This window comes from Dipodomys ordii, unplaced genomic scaffold (genome assembly GCF_000151885.1).
Source record: "Dipodomys ordii isolate 6190 unplaced genomic scaffold, Dord_2.0 Scaffold56, whole genome shotgun sequence".
Classification (NCBI taxonomy): domain Eukaryota; kingdom Metazoa; phylum Chordata; class Mammalia; order Rodentia; family Heteromyidae; genus Dipodomys; species Dipodomys ordii.
In genome coordinates, this window is record NW_012267272.1 from 2,099,368 (window position 1) to 2,122,232 (window position 22,865).

Below are 22,865 nucleotides of genomic sequence, written 5' to 3' on the forward strand. Positions count from 1 at the left end.
GAATAGGATAAAGTTACTGAGATGGCACTTTTGAGTACATGCGTAATTATAATTTCATTCTCATAATCATTTTGTCAAGTATGCCTTATTATCTCATTTTTTATGGCTAAGAAAACTATAGCTCATGGAGGTTAAGTAACTTGACCAAGGTCACAGAACCAGTAACTGACAAGGTTGTTCTATAAGAGTTTTTATTATGTAGCATTTGCAGAATAGCTTGCATTTGAAATGCTTTGTCTTTTTCTACTTTATTGAGATAATTTACGTATTGTAAGCTACATTTCTTTATCATGAACAGTTCATTGAGTTTCTATAGATGTATAGACCCCTGAAAATAATGTCAGCAGCAGAGTGCGGAACATATTTATCACAGCCGGGCATAGCTGGCTCACTCCTGTAATCCTAGCTACTAAGGAGGCTGAGATCTGAGGATCAAGGTTCAAAGCCAGCGCAGGCAAGGAAAGTCTGTGAGACTCTTATCTCCAGTAAAACCACTAGAAAACGGGAAGTGGCACTGTGGCTCAAACGGTAGAGCACTCACCTTGAGCTGAAGAGTGCAGGAACATTGCCCAGGCCCAGAGTTTAAGCCCCATGACTGACTCCCTCCCCCTCTTCCCCCCAAAAAAGAAAAAGAATATATTTATCACCCCAAAACCCTGCTTTTTGCTCCACCTCAAGCCTTTTGTAACTCCTAAAATTCTTTATGTCACAATAAATTAGCCTGACATTTCTATGTAAAAAGTGTCATCTAGTATACACTTATGTGACTGACTTCTTTCATTTCACATTGTGATTTTGACACTCATCTTCATTGTTACACGTGTCAGTAGTCTGTTTGCCTTCATTGCTAAGTTATATAGTCTTGTATAGAAATACCACACACTATATAGTTGTTATGTATAGATTTGTTTGAGTTTTTAGTTACTGTGAATAATATGCCAAGAATCCTGATATATGAGTTTTTGTGTGGGATATGTTCAATAAAGAAGTAGGAGAGCCAGGTCATATGGTTAGTTTAATTTCTTAAGAAACTGCCAGTTCTCTGAAGTAAGTGTATTATTTTTTCATGCCTACCTTCAGTGTATTTCAAAACTTGATGTTGTCAGTCTTTGTAATTGTAGATCTTGAACTAAGTGTTCTCTGGTATCTCATTGAGGTAGCTTTTGCATTTTTAATGTTACACTTTAAATGTTACATTTTTAAGACTACAGCTTACTCATATATGGAGCTATAGATTTGAGACTACTATATCTAAATTAGAATACACTTCAAACTTTTGACTTTTGATAATTATTTCAAAACTCTTATTCTACCTTGACATATCTTCATAAAATATTAAATACTGAGAAAATAAATGTAACTACTTTACAAGTTATTTAGAAAGCCACATGTGAACTTATTTGCATGCTAAAAAATTAGTTCTTAGTATCTGGTTAATGCTTTTAATCCTAGCTACTCTGGAAGCCAAGATTCTAAGGGATTGCAGTGTAAGGCCAGCCTGAGCATAATAATCTTCAAGACTCAAATTCCAAATTAACTAGCAAAAATCTAGGTTGGAAGCATGATTCAAATAGTAGAGCATAGGCTGATCAAGTTTGAAGCCCTACGTTCAAACCCTAGTCACACACACACACACACACACACACACACACACACACACACACACACACACCACCTTAAAAGTGCCCATGATTGCCACACACACACACACACACACACACACACACACCACCTTAAAAGTGCCCATGATTGCCACACACACACACACACACACACACACACACACACACCACCTTAAAAGTGCCCATGATTGCCTGTTCTCCTGAAAATTTATGGATTTGTTCAGAAGAATCTTGTTGTAAAGCTAAACAATTTTAATTGTTGCTCTATTACTCACCCGAGGGCTCATCCAAAATGCTGCTAATTAAGACTTTCCTTTCTATTTTGAGTGCCACCATGGCAGCAAATGGTATCTTAAACTGACAAGCCATAAATTAAAACTTGCAGAATGCACAGTCTAGTGTAGGGGAAATGAAGTTATGTATAGGTGACTTGTTCCATTTGAATTAATCAAAGGGCTGCTGGTGTAGACCAGCTGTGTACTCTGATGACAAAAACGAATCTTGACATTTTGGATAATGAAAATTCAGTTCAGCACCTCTTAGAGATATGTATGATAATATATTGTCAGTCAGAAGCAGAGGAAAGAGGGAAGCAAAAACCTTGTCTTATTAAAATAGACAATGTGACAAGTGGACATAGCTGAATCTCTGGTTTCTAAAAAAAATGTCAAGGGAAACCTCTTTTCAAAAAAACAACGATAGGAATAGCTGTTGTATGGAAAGAGTGTGAAAAGACTTGACTTGTGATGCATGACCTCTTTGACAGTTGCCTTTGTTCATGATTCCTAGTTTCATGGTTTATTTTACTAGGGCTCAGGGTAAGGCAAGAAAGCCCTGGAAAGGAGACTTACTGTTTTGGTTAACACAGTTCTGCTTTATATCTTGTAAGCCCACTTATTATTTCTTCTGCGTGTGTTTTTTCTAGTTTAGCAGATTAGCTGCACTGTCTCTTCAAAGGCTATCCAATCAAGGAGGGGTTATTAAAACCAGTGCGATTTATGACTGAGAATTAATTAGAGAAGCATTTTCATGCAAAACATCCAATTTTTTGATTAGCAATGGAGCAGGGCCGCAATTAACACTCTAGGAAGCTTAAATTTCCAGCTTTTTGATTCTTAGGAAATGAGATTATCAAGCCAGGGTCAGGCACTTGACAGCAATGTAGGAGTAGGGGGGAGTGTGAAATAATATGTTTTTAAAAAAAGGTCTTTTGATTTTGATTCTGAGATTGGTATTCAGGCAATGGAAAATTCATAGGAGAGGAAGAATAAAAGTCCTGAGAAGGCAAGAACCTGTGAATGCCTCATTCTTTAGTGGCCTATTTGCTATGCAAAATATCTGTCATAAATGTTTGCTCAGAGAGTGTTTTAGAAGCACGGCAATATTTTTTGTTCATTCATTATTACTTATTATTCACTCTTTCTCTCATAAATTTCTTTTGGATATTCATTGCCTGAACAAATATTTAAAATGTTTATATGTGTTTGGAGGGAGGCCAATATTTTTTTTTTCCTCACTCTAGAGAAAGAGGCTTCTTTTCTAAATGGTTAGTTGCTAGTTTTAGAGGCTATTCATTTTTGTTTGCGTTTTAATTATTTTAAGTCACTTGACACATAGTGTAAGTAGGGAGTTCTGTCAAGCCATAGATTACCACTGATTGATAAGAGACCTTTGTTAAGGTAGGTACCTGAAATAAGAAGTAAGGCAGCCCAGACCTGCTGGTAAACAAAGTATATTCTGTCATGAGTATAATTGTTGTTCCCCAAGGAGATGAAACACAATGAAAATTCATTTGTTCTAGAAAATATTTTTTTTACTCTCTCTCCTTGATTTAGACATCTAATTTCAGTTGAGAAATATAGGCAATATATATATTTTATCTTGGCCCTGTGCCAAGTTCAAATACATGTATTTATCTTTGTTATTCATTAGCTTACAAAAATCTTAAGTAAATGAACCTTGTTAGTATTTTTTCTTTTTATTATTATCATTAAGCAGTTGTACAAAAGGGTTGCCATTTAACAAAACAGTTTATGAATGCAATATATCTTGATCAATGTCACCCAATATTCTCACCTATCCATCCTTGTTAGTATTTTTGAATCATTACCATTCCTTTCTCTCCCTCTTTTCATGTTTGTACAAATGATACTTTTCTCATATATGAATACTACAGTATGCATAGTACAATAGTAATGTGTAACTTATGTATATCCAAATATTATGGTGGTGATAAGGACAGGGGCATTGTTCACATTACATTCAATGCAGAGGTGAACTGGCAAAGCCTTCCTTGGTGTATGTAAGGGAAGGGTTGAAGATTGGTTAGTAGAGCTGTGTTGATCTATCTTCTCAAAAGTTCCACCAGCCTTAGTATCTCTATTTAAATGAAGCCTTCCTTGATGTGTGACAGGAGGGTTGAATACTGGTTGGCACACCCATGTTAATCTGACTTCTTTCTTGTTCCCCTCCCCACTAGCCCTAGAATCTCTAGTTAAATAAAAAGGAGCTTTTGTTAGAATCCTGACAAATACTTAAAAAACACACAACACTTCATAAGTAGATTCTATACTCGGCCTGCCATGAATGGGAGAGATCATGTTGCATCTATCTAATTAGAGATGTTTTTGGCTGCAGTTTTCTCCCTAAAGCATTTCTGATTGTGGAACATGATTCATTGATCTGTTCTATCATTCTTGCAAACCCACTATGGATCCTTTGCTTTGTCTATCCATCTTGCTTAATCTCATTCCTTTGTTGATGAAAAGGACCCATCACTGGCTGGATGAAAATTGGCTGCTGTTAAATCTTGGGGAAAGGAAGGGAAGGAAAACTTGCCAGTCAGAGCCTGAAGAGTTGAGTTGATCAGATTTGTGTCTGTCCTGCTCAGTACTGATGTTCACATTTTGGGGTGTTGTTAATTACATGGTTTTGGTATCCAGTGAAATGCTTTCTGGAAAATGTGTACAGTTTTCCAGTTTATAGCTATTTTCTTTGTTTCTACATTTTTCTGTTTGTAGCATGAAGGATTTAAATAGATGAATTAGACATTTTTTTAAGCATTGTGTGTATGCATTGAGGGACATTACATGTGTAACCTCCTGGGTGTCTATGACACCCCCAGCACTTTACGGATTTGTGAAATAGTGACAAGCTGTCTAATTCTCATTAGATCTGCAAAACGCTATTGCTGTGTGTGGATAAAAACACAAATATTGATTGAAAACATACAAAAATAGTTCCTACTTGCATCTTACGTCTGTGAAAAAAAAACAGCAAAACAACTTCAATAAAAATGCTTTAAGTGAGATCCATGATTCCTTAATGCTTATCAAATGTGTACATACTTATATGCAAATATTTGCTAGCATTTAATATTAATAATATTAGTATTGAGTTGATAGAATTGAGAAAATTTTAATCAGAAGAGGCATATTAATTGGGATTCATTTTAAATAAAATGCAGATTATTTAGTGGAGAGGGAAAGTAAAGCTACTTACCTATTCTAAGCTTTTTTTCCTCTCCTCGTGTGAAGTTTTAAGAAACTACAGTTAGATATTGCTCAATTAATCAATTAGTTAAAGAACTTGATTTACTTTAAGAGGGTCACATTTGATAATAGCTACATTATCATGTGGAATTCCCAGTGGAGAAGTGGTAGAGTCTGCTGCTCTCCAAGCAATATTTCTGCTTTGTTAGATTATCTTTGTGCTTAGTGTATATAGTGGTGGATGTGGAAGAAGGCTATTTAAAAATATGCTGACAAAGAAATGTTTTTACTTTTCACTATATAGTTAATACTTTAGTAATAATCAAGACATATGTGCTTATATGATTATCGCAAACATGTATATAAATACAGATCTTGGACTATTGATTTTACAGGAATTTAAATATGGACTGCATATGTGTGTGTGTATGTGTGTGTGTGTGTGTGTGTGTGTGTGTGTGTGCGTGCTCACCTGTAGCACATGTGTGCTGACTGGTCCTGGGGCTGTTGAACTCAGAGCCTGTGTACTGTTCTTTTTTTTTTTTTAAAAAAACAAACTGAAGGCTGGTGTTCTACCACTAGAACCATAGCCCTGCTTCTGGCTTTTTGTTGTTTATTAGAGATAAGAGTCTCACAGACTTTTTCTGACTGGGCTTGCTTTGAACAGAGATCCTCAGATCTCGACCTCCTGAGTATCTAGGATTACAGTCATGAGCCACTAACACACAGCTATTGACTTAAAACAGCTTTTTGCCAGTACTAGGACTTGATCTCTGGGCCTCACACTGGCTCAACTTTTTCACTAAGCTTTTTTTTTTTTTCATAGTTTCTTTCTGTCTTTTTGCTAGTTAGTTGGAGATCAGTCTTTAGATTTGTCTATCTGAATTGACTTTCACCTTCAATTTTCAGATCCTAGCCTCCTGAGATCTAGAAATATAGGCATGAGCCACCATTACCTAGGTACTTACTGAATTTTTGTTAGGAGGATATTATGTAACTCTGAAATTGCCTGTAAGACTACTTTCCATTGAAATATTTGATTTGATAAGGATAGTCTTAGCAAAATAGTGTAGGAATAAAGAAACCTACTTTCTCAGGTCTATGATTAATCTAATCTCTGAGATTAGACAATAGTGAGTATAGATCAGTAAAATGAGAGCCTGGTACCTCAAGGCTCAAAGCAATGGATTAGAATAGATTTAGATCAGGTATTGATACACATAAACTATTTGTGAAGTAAATGGAAATGTTGGGGTTGTTGAGTTTTTAAATTAGGACTAAATGGGAAAAAGCACTAAAGACTAGCCAGAGGGAAAAAGTGTAACAAGACCATTATTTGTTTGCAGAGGAATAGCTCCTGAGGTATGAAGAGATGGAGAGTATCTAGAATAAGTTAGTGGAAGGACAGGCAAGTGGACGCTTAAATCATCCAACATTACTTTTTCAAAAATTCACATAAATGAGTTCTTAATGATTTCAAAAGCCATAACCAATTTTTACCTTCATTGAGGACCTTTACTCTTAGTTTTTGATAAATTTGTTTCTGAGCCTAGTATGCTCACACTTACAGGCTTATTTGAATAGTTTTATAGTCAGCTCTTGACTGCAGACTTCTGAGTTCCAATTGGAATGACTTTTGCAGCCATTATTGAAATTATCAGTGAAAAAGAATCCTTGCTTAACTGTGGCTTCATTTCTTTAATGGAACTGTTTTGTTGCAATGCAATGAAATGAACCAGAACCGTTAAAATTTTTCTAATGTAACATTAAGAATTTTGCTGTCCTTCATCTCTAAACCTTTTCTGAGGCCCAGCTAATTGTAAGACCTGCTAGATTAATGAGCAAGCCCATTCTTGTTCAGATTCTTTTAAGAATTTGGTACTACAGATTACATTAGTGTTTTCCACTTTTGTTCTAATTACTTGATAGTATAATAACAAAAGCTTGATGTTCTGTAGCTGGATTCTCTTAAATAATGTAACATATGTTATAAATGATTAGTAGCTTAGATGACTTCCCACATTCCTCTGTGGGTGTTTGAATTGCTATGATTTTGTGGTCATGTTCAACTTAATTGCCATTAACTACTGCTAACGTCTCCGGCTTGCTCACTGTCTAGTCAGTGTCCATCAGCAGCATTCAGGACGAGATGTAATGAACAATCTCTTCTTTGTAACTAATGTTTTAAATATTTTAAATGGCCCTCTTCACCTAGAGATTACTTAAAATAGAAGCTCTGCTTAAATATTTTCAAATATACTCTTTCAGTAGTGGCTGGCTTATTGGTAGTTACATTATATTTGATAATTGGGCAAGTTGTATTTTGAAATATCCAAATGGATAGCAATACCATATTGCTATATGGTACCTTTAAAATTTAAGCAAAACTCTGTGCTAGTTCTAGGTCATCTAAGTGAACTCATATGTGCATAAATTTTGAATGAACTTTCATGATACATCCTTGTATGGGACTTGGAAGCATGTTCTGAGTTAATTTACTAGAGTGGTTTTAAAACTGCATATGTTGTCCAGAACTCCTAAAGACAAAGGCCTAAATATTGTATAAGTAGAGGCATAAGTATTATGTGATTCCCGTATCTCCCTTTTCATGACTCACCTTTGCTTTTATGTTTGAATTTTTACATGTTGCTAACTTCACTGTTTAAAAAATGTTGCAGTGATTATTTCTTAATACTCTGTTAAAATGGATACATAAGCCTGATGTGGATCTTGGAGGTAGAGCAACTGCCTAGCAAGCATAGAAACCAGTTTAAACCCCATTAATAAGGAAAAAAAGAATGAGTCAGTATATAGAATAATACGACTTGAAATTTGATAGACTCCCAAGTTACCTCTCAAAATCTTCTACCAGTTTATAGTCCTTTCAAATGGTTCTTATGAATAATTTTAGAATTACTACTGTAGGTACTTTAGATGGTATGGATCTTTCAGATGAATTTATAGAGATTTTTAAAAGATTGCAAAGTAAATGGATATTCTAATTTTCTTGTTAGTTTGTTTGAATGTTCACTCCTTTAGAAACTATATCTCAAGTTCATATTTTTAATGTGATAATTAACGTTATGCATTAGTTTAGATACTTTTCCAGAGTTAAAAGTTTAAATTTTTTCATAATATAAAAGCTCAAGATTTTATTAAGTCTTTTCATTAATATCAGGTCTTTAGAATCTTTAGTTATTAAGTAACAACTTGACTTTGCTTTTTGGAGTGTGCTCATAGGCTGTGGTGTTTCTTGTGGGGAGACATGGGCATCATCTGTGCTGTTCAGAAGGGAAACACAGATGCTAGTAACTTGCTGAAGGCCATGACACAGCTGAACAAGAAATTAGAATCTCAGTGTGGTGAGATGTTCTCTCAAGACCAAATACAAAGATGCCATGTGAATAGTTTTTCTTGTTTAGCAATGTGTCACTCACTATGTGCCTACAACAGATGTTTCTTAGAGGAGACAGGTGAATCACTTCTCTGTTTTGTTCCTTAGAGCCTTTATGAAGAGTTTGCATGTGGATGATGACCAGAGCTGATCATGGCTGGAAAAACTCTAGCATGACTCCTTGAGTTAGTTTGATATTTTTATTTTCAGTCTCTAACAGCTAGGAATAAGATGTAAACTAAGATGTAAATTGCAACATTATAATTTCTGTCTTCTGAAAATAAAAAGTTCCATAAAAAACAACGTTTTTGTGTTTGTTTTCTTTTGCCAGTCCTAAGGCTTGAACTCAGGGCCTGGGCGCTGTCCCTGGGCTCTTTTGCTCAAGGCTAGTGCTTTACCACTTGAGCCATAGCTCCATTTCCTGCCTTTTTGTGGCTGAATTGGGGATAAGAGTCTCTTGGATTTTTCCTACTTGAGCTGGCTTCAAATTGCTATTCTCAGATCTCAGCCTCTTGAGTAGGTAGGATTATAGGTATGAGCTACCTTCTCCTGGCTCTAACAGTCATTTTTATTAGTGACTGTAAAGGTCCTAAAAAAACCTACATGTCTTCAATGAAAGATATGAAATAGGAAGAATATCCTGAGACAGTGCTCTCTAGCCTTTAGGGTGTGAAGAACTTGTTTAAATATAGACTTCAAGGCCCCATTGCCTGACTTTGAACACCTGAGAACTTTATTTCCAGTGAGCTATATAGTAGTGCTCTGCTTGTCCACACAACACATTTTGAGAATCACTGCTCTATACTGTACAATAATATGAAGAAAAAGGGTGAAGTCAGGATAGACCTGTTGCTTCTGAGCAACTATTTTTGTTTCTTCTTTAACACTACAGCTTAGAAATTACCTTAATTCCCCTGGAGAATATCAAACCTAATAGAATTATACATGTGCATTAACAGACCATCAACTTTACACCTTTTCCCTTGAGCCTAAGAGCAATTTGAAAAGAGACATTCCTATCAAATGACATAAGACCTGTAGCTATAGCAACAAATTAACAATTAGCAGACTCTGTAATTGGATGTTTCCACTAATCTTTTTGACTTGAGATTTGCACATAAATCATGAAACTGAAGATGGGAGAATGTTTAAGAAGAAGATGTGAAAGAATGGTTTCCTAACTCTGCTATTCCAATAGAGAGTCCAGGCTAATCTTTACTTGAGAATAAGTTGACCATTATTGTTTAGATGCTTTTAAGGGGTATAACATTCTTTCTCTTCTTTTCCCCCATTTCCTGGAGTTCCTTTTGATATGTTAATTTATATGATCAGATGCACATGGGTATTGCACCTTTGTGTTCCTCTCCTAAAAGCATCCTCCTGTTGTCCTCCTGTGTATAAATGCCTAGAGTCCTGTATGCTTTGTCATGTCCCAATGTATTTTAGATCTAGTCTCTGCATATGAGAGAAAACATGCCATTGGTGATAACAATGTTCTTGAATACAATAGAATACTATACAACAGAAATAGTCTTTGTGCTAGGTATTTACTTGTACTTTAGTGTGAGCTCTTATTCTAGACTTTGGTTTAATTATTTTTGGTTGTAAGCGATGTTAAAGAGCATTTCCTGGACACCACTAAGAGGCTTCATCAGTATCCATTTACTCCCCTTCTCTCCTTTATTTCATGAGCCCTTTTACTGCATTCTCGGTGGTAGTTTCCTCCATTATATTGCCAAGTGTTCTTTGCAGTTGGGTGTGTCTGATGAGGTACAAACAAAAGTAGTATTGGGACTTCTGAGAGCCTCCTTAAAGCCCACTGATTCAGGTGGAAGATAACCTTGTATAACCTTTCCTCTTCCTATCTCTTTGGAATTTGAGTGTTTTAGCTGACATTCCCATTGCTATCCTGGACTAGGAGGCCACCCTGAAACTGGAAGTTGACCAGATGTGTGTATAATAGAAAGGCTTCTTAATCACTGATGCTCAGTCAGCATTCCTGCCTTCCACCAGGTACCCTAAATGGAGACAAAAAGAAACAGTCACTGTCTCCCTTAACCATTTTACTTGGATTAACTGGTACTTGTAAGCAAATATTACCATTTATACTAAAAAAAAATCTTCTCTCTCGTTAAAGGATATATCTTTAAAACCTATGAGGTATTTTCTCTGTTGATCCCAAGATAATTATAAATATCTCCTACTGTATATTGGGCCACTTTCAGTTTACACTTTTTCTTTGTTTCTGTGTGTAGATATCTTGTTTTCTTTCATTCCTTGGTTTACATTACCTGGTTTATTTTTAAGAATCTTCTTGAGGCCTAATTAAAATTAACACAAAATTCACGACGTTGAAGTGTTCAGTTTTGTTGTGTATTGACTGCCTTTTATAAACATTATTATGGCCAACTTTTAGGACATAGGTCTTACCAATTTATCTGACCTCTAATGCTCAATTTACAGTAAACTCTTACCCAGCCATACAAATAACCACAGTAAGTTGTGACAAGTATGAAAGGGAGATAATAGAATGATTAAAAAATGCATAGTTCATGACTTAGTCTGTTCATTAGAATAAAACTCCCCTCTGAAGAAAGTCTCTGAAGGATTCTAGGAGTTAGGCAAGGAAAGGAAAAGAATTGGGAGGGCTCCAAGTCAAGGAAAGAGACTGAGGTGTACTGGAACGTTGAGAAAAGGTAGGACAGTGAAGAGGAAATTGAAGACTTGGGGTGAGCTTCGATCAGGGCCATGACATGTTGAGCATTGTTTTTCTTATTGCTCATACCACTTGTGGTAAGTTAAGCTTTAGTATATTGTGTTAAGGTAAATAATTCTAATCTTTGAGGAAATAGGATTTAAGAGAAATATATGAAAACCTCGCTCAACACTGAGTGTTATTTTTATCATTAAAACTTTTATCTACAACCTGAGATTTACTTTCTAAGATATTTCATATATTTTCCTGTCTTCTTGAACAGTAGGTATGTGTGTGTGTGTGTTTGTAAAATTATATTTTAACTCTTTACTGGTAACTCAAGTAGTCTTTAAACAGTGTACCATACTAAGGGTTGTGTCTATTTGTTTATGATTCTAATGATCCAGCTTCCTGTTGTACTGTGTTTCAGATCTGAGTTTTTTATTTTATTTAATTTTTTTCCTTCTTTCCTTTTTTCTTATTGCCTGACCACTTTTCTTTCTTTCTTTTTTAATTTTAATTTTTTTTGTTGCCTGACCACTTTTCATAGCCTTTTAGTACCACTGTCTCCTTCTTCTCTTTAGACTTATAAATTGGACATTAGAATTTATTACATCTGAGTGAGTAATAAGGCTTATGAAAATTTTAACATCTATCTTGTTATCAATCTCAAGAGGCCATCTTTGCTTCTTCTCAGTTCTCAATCCATGAATTCATGGATTCATGAAATTGTTGATTGTAGACAATAGTTGGGCAGAGGAGACAATTGGATATTCCATTGAATGGCATTTTCATAGCATGTTTGTGGCTGGTTCTGGCATGTTCATTAATTCATAACATACTGTGATACCTAACATTCATTGAGCAATTATTTCACCCATATTTTATCCTGTCTGTCTGTCTGTCTCTTTATATGTGTATGTGTGTGTGTGAGTGTGTGTGTGTGTGTGTGTGTGTGTGTAGTTAATATATATGTATATAGTTAAAAGGTATTGCTCTTATTTTTCTGCTATTATATAATCAATCAGTTTAATTACCTTATTTCTAATCAGTTCTAGAGGAACATTATTTAAAACAAGTGGCTGTTTTTTATCCATGTATTTTTTTTTAGAAAGCCATTTCTAGAATGAATGTTCCAGAAATTGTTATGAAGGCACTTCCAAGCAATATCAGGTTCTTCTTTAGAATCTAAACAACAACAATAAATGTTCATTCGCACACCTAGAGATAGGGCATCATGTATGCTGAGTATGTTCTCTGTCACTGGACCACAGTATCTAGGTGGTTAATGAGGAATTCCTAAGTCCATATTTAGAGACTGTCTGTAGAGACAATAAGAATCACTGACATTCTTAAAAAGAGAATAATGAAAATATGAAAATTCATACAGGAAAACAGAGTAATACATTTCTAAAGCTGGTTAGGTAACTGTTAATCCTGAGGGCTTAGGGAAGTGGCACTGTGGCTCAAGCAGTAGAGCACCCACCTTGAGCTGAAGAGCTGAGGGACAGTGCCCAGGCCCAGAGTTCAAGCCCCACAACCAACTCAAAAAAAATCCTGAGGGCTTCGACTAAAGATGCTAGCAACTTGGTACAATAAAGAGAAAAATCTAAGTTCTACAAGAGATTATGGTTCATGTTTATCCAGTCTTTCATGTCTGTTGTACAATGGAAAATCATATCCTTTGCATATAAATATGTTTTTCTCTGATGCATTTTCCTAAGCATCTTCTGAATGATTTTGTTGCTGCCAGCAGTTTATCATTGTGAGAAATTTAGATTTATTAATCAAGCATTGAAGTATACTTGTTAATATATTAATTTGGAAGAATTAATTTTTGGAACATATTTTGTAGTTTTTGTTGGCACACATCTTATTCTGTTACTGATTTTAATTATTATATTGAGAAAGGGAAAATATGGACTTGCCTTTTTGTGATGACTGAAGAACATGCTTCTTTCAGATGGGCTGTTAAACCTTTATGGCTTCCAGGCTTGGAAATTATTCCATCAGAATATGACACTGAATTTTCCACTGGTGTGTGTTTTTTAAGCCAAGTTTTTACAGTTGTAAAACTGGGCATCCTGCTATGCCCAGATTCCAGAGTATTCACCAATAACATCGCTTCTTTCCATTTATAATCATTATCAAAATAGTGAATTACGATATTGATGGGCCTTATTGACGGTAGGTATAGTTCAGAGATGGTGTGCAACAGACTGTGGGTTCCATCCCAGCATTGTAAAATGAAAGCTAAAATGGAAACGTTTCTATTGTATATATTGTACAACTCTAAAAAGTATGTCAAAAATATTCCAACGGTAGCAGTAAAATCTTGACCACTATCTAAATTGTAAACAATGGAGTACTTGTACTTCAATAAATATTTCATTTAAGTTTTAGAACACATCAGAAGTATATTAAGTATAATAATAAGAAGTACTTGTATTATAAATAAAGTATCTTAAAGTTAAGCACTATAGCTTCAGTAATCTAATCAAAGTCTCTTTAGATAAGTACATATTTTCTTTCAAACCAGGGAAAATTATTTAAAAAATAATCACAGAGGAGAAAAATAGCTAAGCCAAAGAAGAATCCATGTAGACTTTTTTTCTTCAGAAGATAAAATTCTCTTGACAGAATTTCACTGTACCTTAGTCTGCTTCCAATTCAGATAATTATTTAGAGAAACTGAACATTTGTAGGAAGTCAGCCCTACTAGTGCCATTAATAAATGTTTTTTGAATTTCCAGTGTAAAACAAATCACTGTATCAAAGGAAATGTACACATAAATACCCCATTTTCTATAAGCTGTTACTCTATAGGTCAAATCAGGATAGAGTGGATATCGTCAGTATACAACGTTACAACAAGTTAGAACAGATTTGTCCAGTTTATGTCTTATTATCTGAATTTTATTTATTTATTTATTTTGGTGCTGATCCTAGAACTTGAACTCACGGCCTGGGCACTGTCCCTGAGCTTTGAGCTACAGCTCTATTTCTGGCTTTTCAGTAGTTAACTGGAGATTGGAGTTTCATGGACTTTCCTGCCTGGGCTGTCTTTGAAACAAGGCCCTCAGATCTCACCCTCTTGAGTAGCTAGGATTATAGATGTGAGCTACTGATACCTGCTAAATGCTTTTGGGATTATTTCCTAGGCTTGAATTTAGGGCCTCATGCTCTTGCTCTAGCACTTGAACTCAACCTCCAGTCCAAAATTAATTTTTGGTAGTAAAAGATTGTAAAGTAGAATAAAAAAATGAGAAGGTAAAATTAAATGTTCATTTAGTGTTTGACTGTGCATATACTTTGTGCTCAATGAAAGAAGTTAAAAAGAGCAGGGATTGTGATGGATGATTATAATCTTAGCATATACTATGATGAGCAGGAGGATTGTTTGGGATCATTCTCCCTTAAACCAACTATTTAGTGAAGCAGCCAAGTAATCAACCAACCAATGGTCAAAAAATAAACTTGGAGGGGGCTGGGAAGGTGGCTCAGTGGTAGAGTGCTTGCCTTGCATGCATGAGACCCTGGGTTCAATTCCTCAGCACCACATAAGCTGAAAAAGCCAGAAGTGATGGTGTGGCTCAAGTGGTAGAGCGCTAACCTTGAGCTGAAGAGCTGAGGGACAGCACCCAGGCCCAGAGTTCAGGCCCCATGACTGGCAAAAAGTTAAAAAAAAAATAACTTGGATAGGAAAGGTAACATTATGTTTATAAATAATAGTCAACAGTTAAACTGAATAATTTTGTAACAAATATGATGGAAAGCCTAAAGTTCTTGCCAGAAACAAACACCATAAGATGTATACATGGATTTCATCCCTGTATTTGTCACATTGTTTGAAGATTAGTTTCATTTTTACTTTGATTCTCTTGCTGTATATTTTATATTTTCTTGGACAAACAAAAGTTCTATAGCATAGAAGTAATTATCAAATGCTTGGGTATGAACAAATTGGATTCTGAGGCTTTCTTTTCCTAAGAATTAAATGCAGACAAATGCTTTTGTTACTTGATGAAGCAGATTTGGGAAAAGTAGAGAAAAGTATTCAGCTAACTAAGTTATTGAGAAAATACAGCATGCATTAAGTTTCTTGAGTTGAAAAATTTTAAAAATGGAATTTGTATTCTAGTAAAAATTCAATGGCTTATTGATACATGATAGCATGCAAATAATAAATTGTTAGTTTACGAGAACTAATTATGGGAAGATAATTTCTGCTGCCACTTTGTATTTTGACTTTCAATGAAAAGGCCTTTTCCTTTATTTCTTCTGCTGCATTCTCTTTATTTTTTCCCTCCCCTTCATTTCTTTTACCTTCTTTTCTCTTTGTTTCTCTTCTTGACAACAAGCTCAGCAAAATAGTGATGTTTGGAATTTCATTTATGCCTTTTCCTGTTTAGCCATTAAAATCAACCAAGTGTGTGTTTCAGATAGCATTAGTATGATAGAAATAAGCTCCCACTGCAGGGTGATTACTGCTGGTGATGATGTATAAAATAAGTAAAGAATGTTATGAGGGATGTTGACCCTTCAGGGCCTGTAAGTGCACATTACATGGTCGGGATGGTAAACTGAGCCAGTTTGTTTCTGGCTACTGGAAATGATAATGTTTGTACACTTTCAAAATGACATTTATGTGAATCAGGTTTTAACTTTTATATCATTGAATACATTTATGAACCATATATATATATATTTTTTTGGTTTGGTTGTGAGGCCTGAACTCTGGGCCTGAGCACTGTCCCTCAGCTCTTCAGCTCAAGGCTAGCACTCTACCAATGAACCATATTTTAATAGTGTAGGTTCAATGTTGTTTTCTGCCATGGGAAATACTAGTTAAAGTTTCAAATCCTTAAGAATTACTTGATTTTTATTATACCTGGTCTTTCCAGAACTTGTAATTAAGATGTTTTGTTTGTAAAATCAATCTTGCCACAGTAGTACATGAGAAAAAGGTTCTTCATGATTTTCTCACTTCAAATAGTTTTTGTCATGCTCTATTCTTTTAAACAGTAAGCATGGCTCTATTTAAGGCTGTCTGAAAATACTTATTTGTTAAAATTTATTTGTATAGATTTTGTTCCAAAAGCATTTCAAGAATAATTGAAAAAAATGGAAGATAATCTAGAATTATATCCCTAGAGCAAAATAAAATCTACTTATCGCTTCTTATTTCCAACTCAGTTTCATGTATTTCTGTACCCTTAACAATATGAAAATGATGGGATACATTCAGTTTGACTTTAAAATGGCATATAAGTTGTTTATCTCATGACTCCTGTTGAGTAAATCCAAGTTAGTAAAGGTATTTTCTCAAGGTTAAGAATCAACCTCTTTGTCTAGTTTTAGTAAATTTTAAGTAAAAACAAAGTTTACTACTGGCCTACAATAATGTCTTATAGCTTAAATTTAAAAATCATCCAGCTAGTAAAAGCTTTTCCAGAACATATAAGCCCCATATTGAATATATGGACCATTATTTCTGAGCCTTGTGCCACTAATGCATTTAGAGTCTCTCTAAGGTGAATAATACATATTATTTGTTTGAATTTCAGTCATAATGCAGTTGTGCTTTTTCTCCATTATGGACTTTATACATAATGAGTTTCCGGAAATACACAGCAACAGCTTCTTCTGCTTGTAGATAAAGACAGTAATATGATGGAGTGATCAAATACAAATGTTCCTTTAATTTATTTTACCAAGACATTTATCCATGTTTTATTTATAAGGGAATTGAAGTCATTTATTTTGTATGGACTCTTATTCTTCTGAATAACAAATAATATATTATCATATATACTGTATTGGAGGAGGGAATAATGAAAGCCATACTTGAAAATAAAAGTTTAATATTTTGGGCTCATTGGGCATAATTATAATGGTACTATCTTTGTTTTCAACAGAATCATAATTGTGTGTGTGGATTTTTATAAAGTTAGGATGGCATACAATACAGAGGACAGTGGAAAACATAAAAGTTCTTTGTTCAAGGAGGGAATTTTTTTTTTTAAATCTTCAGCTAAATAGCATTTTAAATGCACAGAAGTCTGTCTCAGCAGAATATCTCTTTCCAAGCTCTTTCTCTGCACATGACTTTTAAGTAGTTTCATTTTATGGGTGACTAGAATGCAGGGAGAGCCTGTGTGCCCAGGCATCTTGGACATGTTGGACATGACCATAGGACAGCCATGGCCAATGGTTTCTTAGTTGCTGTTTTTTTTAGTTGTTAGTTGTTTTGCTTTGTTTTTAATTCTTTTTAGAGACCAGCCCAGTATTTGAAGGGGGTTGGCAACACTTCATTTGGAATAAGCTTGGCCATTGATGTTTTGTTCAATCACCACCATGTGTTTGCTATTGTCCTATGCCAGCAAGTCATCCACCAACGCTGCATTGTAGTGATAGTTTATTTTGCCTCAAGGAAAATTTCACCTAATGGATATAATGTACCAAAGCACCATATATGCTGAGTACTTGAGCCTTCCTACCTTTAGGATATTGTAAAAGAAGAAAATTAGACCACAAAGAGAATTTAAAGTTCAGAATTCACAAAACAGTGACAGATGATTGGTTTGCCAGGTCTGTTAAAGCAGACTTTACGTGTTAAATTCAGTAAGGATTTAAATATATTAATATTTAAATGTGTAATCGTTAACAGCTTTGTATAAATTAGTTTCGGGAGATTCATAAAATGATGGGATTGTAGTTTACTCTGTCATATTTTTCAAAACGTGATTTGAAACACCTTTAGGAGAGGCATGAAAATTGGAGTATATACAACCTTTCAAAACTTGCCATAAGATTTACTTTAATAAGAAGCTTTTTTTAGTATTATAAAGTATTTGTTATATGTGCTATTATTTGGAGATATCTCTTGAGTACAAAGATTGGATTGCCCAAACATATGTGATAATTATAAAATTATTCCTTCTTGACTGTTTTACTATTATGTGGGTCCTCCACAAAATTATTATATTGCCAGTTCTTTTGAAATCCATTCTATACAAAGAGGTTTTGACATAAGGCATATTGGGTATGAAATGAGCTGACAAGAATTGTCCAACATAGGCTTGTTAGTTCCTGCTTTCATATTGTATGGGCTTTGGTTCTTGGAGTGCTTCCTCTTGTCCCTTCATTATGCCTTAGGTAAGATTCTGGATTGAGGAAGATGTGGCTTATAATATGTTTGCCAAATTATCACTGAGCTGTCTTTTGTTTCTCAGAACAGCCAGTGCTGGTGAGGTTAATATTTCTGAGGTCAGACTGATTGCTGGAAATTATTCCTATTGAAACCAGATAGGCACTTTCAATCATTTTTAGGAGTTATTGTAGTTTCCAAGTGAGAATAATAAGATAATGTTGCTTCTTAACTTGTTTGTTAGATCTCAGAATGATATGATATGTATTTCTTGGAGAATGCTTTTTTTTAAAATAATGGGGCTTATGATACATTTTCTTTGATTATTGCAGCTATGTTTCTAGTCTGTATTTTTCCAAAGCATAGTAGTGGATTCTTCTTGATTCCTCAAAGAATTTGTTGTTCAATGTATTTAAAAATGCATAGAGTACTAGAGTAACTAGCTATATTGAAATTGTTATAAAAAGTAGCAAGATAAAGTTGCACATATAATCAGGGTAATTACAAAGTAGTTATGAGCATAAGTGCAATTTCAAGGATACCTGCCACAACTGCACTCTGTATGTTATGAAATTATTTGTGATTTCTATTGATGAGAAAAGGTACAGATACATTAATATTATGGTAGTTGTTATTTTCAATAACTGATGGAAATGTTAAAATATGGATAATTATTTTTCTATCCTAGGTTATATACTCTAATTCTCTCTGCAGAAAACAGATTAAGAAGCCACTTTAAAAAATATTACATTGTCTTTTAAGTAGTTGTGCAAAGGAGTTGCCATGATATTAGCCTGTCTGATGACTATTTTTCTTGAGCGGGTGTTCTACAGTGAAGGAGACTTAGTTGCTTTTTGTTCTTAAAGAGTAGACTTCTCTAAACCTTAGCAGAAGCGGCTTATGTTACCATATTTTTAGTGTCTTCTATCAGAAGAGATATGTAGTTGATGCATTATTATTCTCTCCCCCAATAATTGGCTCATTTTTCAAAGGAGAGACCAATAAAGTACTGTTCCTCATGATGGTGTGAAATGTTTACTTTTTCTTCAGATGGTACAGACTAAAGCATAAATCAATTTGTCAGAAATTCCTAATTCCCTCCCCCTCTCATCTTTCCCCTCTTTCTCCTTTTCTTTTCTTTTCTTTTTTTTTTTTGGGGGGGGGGGGCTGGTCCTGGGGCTTGAACTCAGGGCCTGGGACTATTTCTGAGTTTTGTGCTCAAGGCTAGCACTCTTATCATTTCAGCCACAGCTCCACTTCCAGTTTTTTTTTTTTTTTTTTTTGTTGTTGTTGGTTAATTGGGGATGAGAGTTTCATAGATTTTTCTGTCCTGGCCCCAAAGCTGTCCTCAGATCTCAGTCACCTCAGTGGCTAGGATTACTAGCATTCTGCTTAGTCTTCCTTCTTATGAAAGTACATTACTTTTATTTTATAAATGTTTGCCCTTTTGTCTTTCCAAGTTGATGCAAGACTAGAAATTTGTTTTTGATGTAGGATTAGAAAATTAAAATAAACTGTTTATTCACTGAATTTCTAATTTCTTCTAAGAAACAGCAAATTTGATTGGTAGAGTATGTTGACCCATTCAGATGCTTGGTTACTGTTTTTTAATGTTACACATCAGTTAAGACACATAAAGATGTTGAGAGTGAGAAGTATATGAGCACTCTTTATGCATCTAACCATCAACAGAGGTATGATTTAGCTTTTGCCCTGGACCTCTGCTCTAGGAAGCATGGGATTTTTATATGTGGATTCTCTACTGCAGTGAACTCTGTCATTGTTCTGAACAGCTGGGAATGGAGTATTGCTCATTAAGACAGCAGATGTTATCCAAGCCTCCCCTGGTATCCTGATGTGCAGTGAGTAAGCTTTGCTTTTCCAGATCTATGTATCCATTTCACCACCACCTAGTGTTCTCTTGCTTTTACTGAAAAACTCTATTGGCCCCCTTGCCTCTTTGAAGGATACACACAATTTATACCAGCTGTTCCTTTTATCCTCCACTCTACCCGTTGGCTTTTTATTATTTTTGTGGTATATGGTGCACCTTTTATTAAAAAAGAAAACTCCTGTATAATTAGTGTATATCATTTGTTTATAAATCAGAATAATACAAAGAGCATATTTTTATAATAAATCGCTATCATTCAGGCACCTCTTTTCCATTGGGGATAAAATGCATCTTTACTGGAAAGGGAGTTACAGTTTACTTTCTTCCTGTCTATTCAGAAAGCGGCTTATACAGGGATTTTTATTTTGTATCTCATGCTTTAGTCACATTGCACCATTTGATTGTAGCAGCAAATCTGTAATATTAGCATCTTTTGTACATGGGTCAATAAGAATGAGAAAGATTCCAAAACCCAAGCACTAAATTGTGCATCTAGGATTAAAAACTTGTCTTTTCCTTCTTGACTGTGTATCTCACCTTTTAGTAAGTTAAAGAATGACAATGAGAAGAATCATGTTAAAAATATCCTTTTATTAGGACATTTAGGTTCATATTTGTCATCATTTTTCTCTTTGGAGTATTACTCAGTTTTGCAAATGAAGTAGGGATGGGTGGTCAGAAACAGCAATCCAGAAGTTTACTTTGTAATTGCACAGAAGAAAATATCATTTTCTACATCAAGCTGTATTGAGAGTATTGAGATGTTATGCTAGTTTTATACATGAATTATTTCATTTGGTCTCTAGCACGTGTTTAAATAGATGAGGAAAATGGTGTCCAGAGCAGTTATATAATGTGCTAAGAATGCCTAGTGTGCAAGAATACAGTTGGGGCTAGATGCTCTATCTCATTGCAGTTACCAAGCCTTTGAGTGAGTCAACATACTCTACCAATTAAATTTGCTGTTTCTTAGAAGAAATTAAGAAATTCAGTAAATAAATAGATTATTTTGATTTTCTGATCCTATATCTAAAACAAATTTCTAGTCTTGCATCAACTTGGAAAGACAAAAGGGCAAACATTTATAAAATGAAATTAATTTACTTGCATAAGAAAGAAAACTAAGCAGAGTGCTAGTAATCCTAGCTACTATGGAGTCTGAGATCTGAGGATCAGCTTTGGAGCCAGGACAGAAAAATCTAAAGATATCACTTACTTGGCTCCACTGCTATGGAATATCAATTTAATAATTGAGATGGTGTGTCCAAGAAAAAGAGAAGCATACGAGAGAAAACATGAAGCCTTTGGTTTTTTGAACCTGGCTTATTTCACTCTACATAATGGCTTACAGTTCATCCATTTTTCTATTAATGTCATAATTTTAGTTTTCATTATGGCCGAGCAATACTCCATGGTGTATACAACACATTTTCTTTACCCATTATCACTTGTAAATCATCTAGGCTGCTTCCATAGCTTGACTATTGTGAATAGTGCTACAGTAAACATGGGTGTGCAGGGGTCTCAGTGGTATCCTGACTTTTTGTATATATGCCCTAGAGTTCTATTGGTGGATGCCATAGTAATTCTGTTTTTGTGTTTTGAGGGACCTCCATATAATGTTCTATCTCTATCAACTGTATCCTTTTCCCCCACCTCCTCTCCAGCATATGTTGTTTCTGTTCTTGATGATAGCTATTCTTACTACAGTGAAATGGAATTTAGTCTTAAAAGATGAATACATACATGCATATATATATATATACACACACAAAATACATGTGTGCATGTATATACACATATGTACACATATACCTATGCATATACATGTATAGATAGATCATTATTATGGACATCGGATTGTTTGGGAGAAGGTGGGGGAAGAGTAAGAGAATGTTGGAGATTAATATTAATATAATGCATTGTGTTTAGGCATGTATAGCCAATCACCAAAAGCTGTTGAATAATAGAAGGAAAGACAGAACAATAGAATAGGGTTAATCTGGCTAAAGTATAATATGTGCATGTGCCAAATACCATGTTGAGACTCTTCAACATATACACCATAGAAATTTATGTATACCATAAATTAATATACACCATAGAAATAAATGATAGAAATGTATAATAGGTTCTAGATGACAGTACCAATAGGAGTAGAGGACATGAATGAGGATGTTGAAGAAGAAGTAACTGTGGTCGAAGCAGTTTATCTGAATGTATGAAATAGAATAATGAAGTCTGTTGAAGTTGTTTGAAGGACAGTAAGGAAGATTGGTACAGGCAGTAAATTTTATCAATGATGGTGTATGCATATATGGAAATCAAACTCTGTACCACCAATATATTCTAAGAAAAATAAATAGTATTTAAAAAGGAGAAGGAGGTAAGTTATTTTAACAACTATGCACTTTTCTTTTTCCATCAGGAAATAGAAATATTGAGAAAATGGGCTGTGCACTTTTTTTTATTGTGAAAATACTGTACAGAGGAGTTACAATTACATGGGCAAGATAATGAGTACATTTCTTATCAAGCATTGTAGCCTCCTCCTTTGTTTCTCCTTCCCATCCCTTCCCATCCTCTCCCCGCCCCCTCCCCCTCCACACAAAAGTTGTA

The 22,865-nt window shown here is 34.7% G+C and overlaps 1 protein-coding gene across 3 annotated transcripts in view; it reads left to right on the forward strand.

Moving 5' to 3' along the window:
- Positions 1-22,865, forward strand: part of Exoc4 (exocyst complex component 4) — a 691,471-nt gene that overhangs the window by 217,436 nt on the left and 451,170 nt on the right. The window contains exon 10 of one of the 3 annotated variants that reach the window (XM_013021698.1): positions 8,616-8,684. The exons of the other annotated variants lie outside the window; for them this stretch is intronic. Coding sequence (XP_012877152.1) covers positions 8,616-8,626 — 11 coding nt within the window. The 3' untranslated portion in view covers positions 8,627-8,684. Of the gene's footprint in view, positions 1-8,615; positions 8,685-22,865 lie in introns of those variants that run through there. 3 annotated transcript variants of the gene reach the window in all.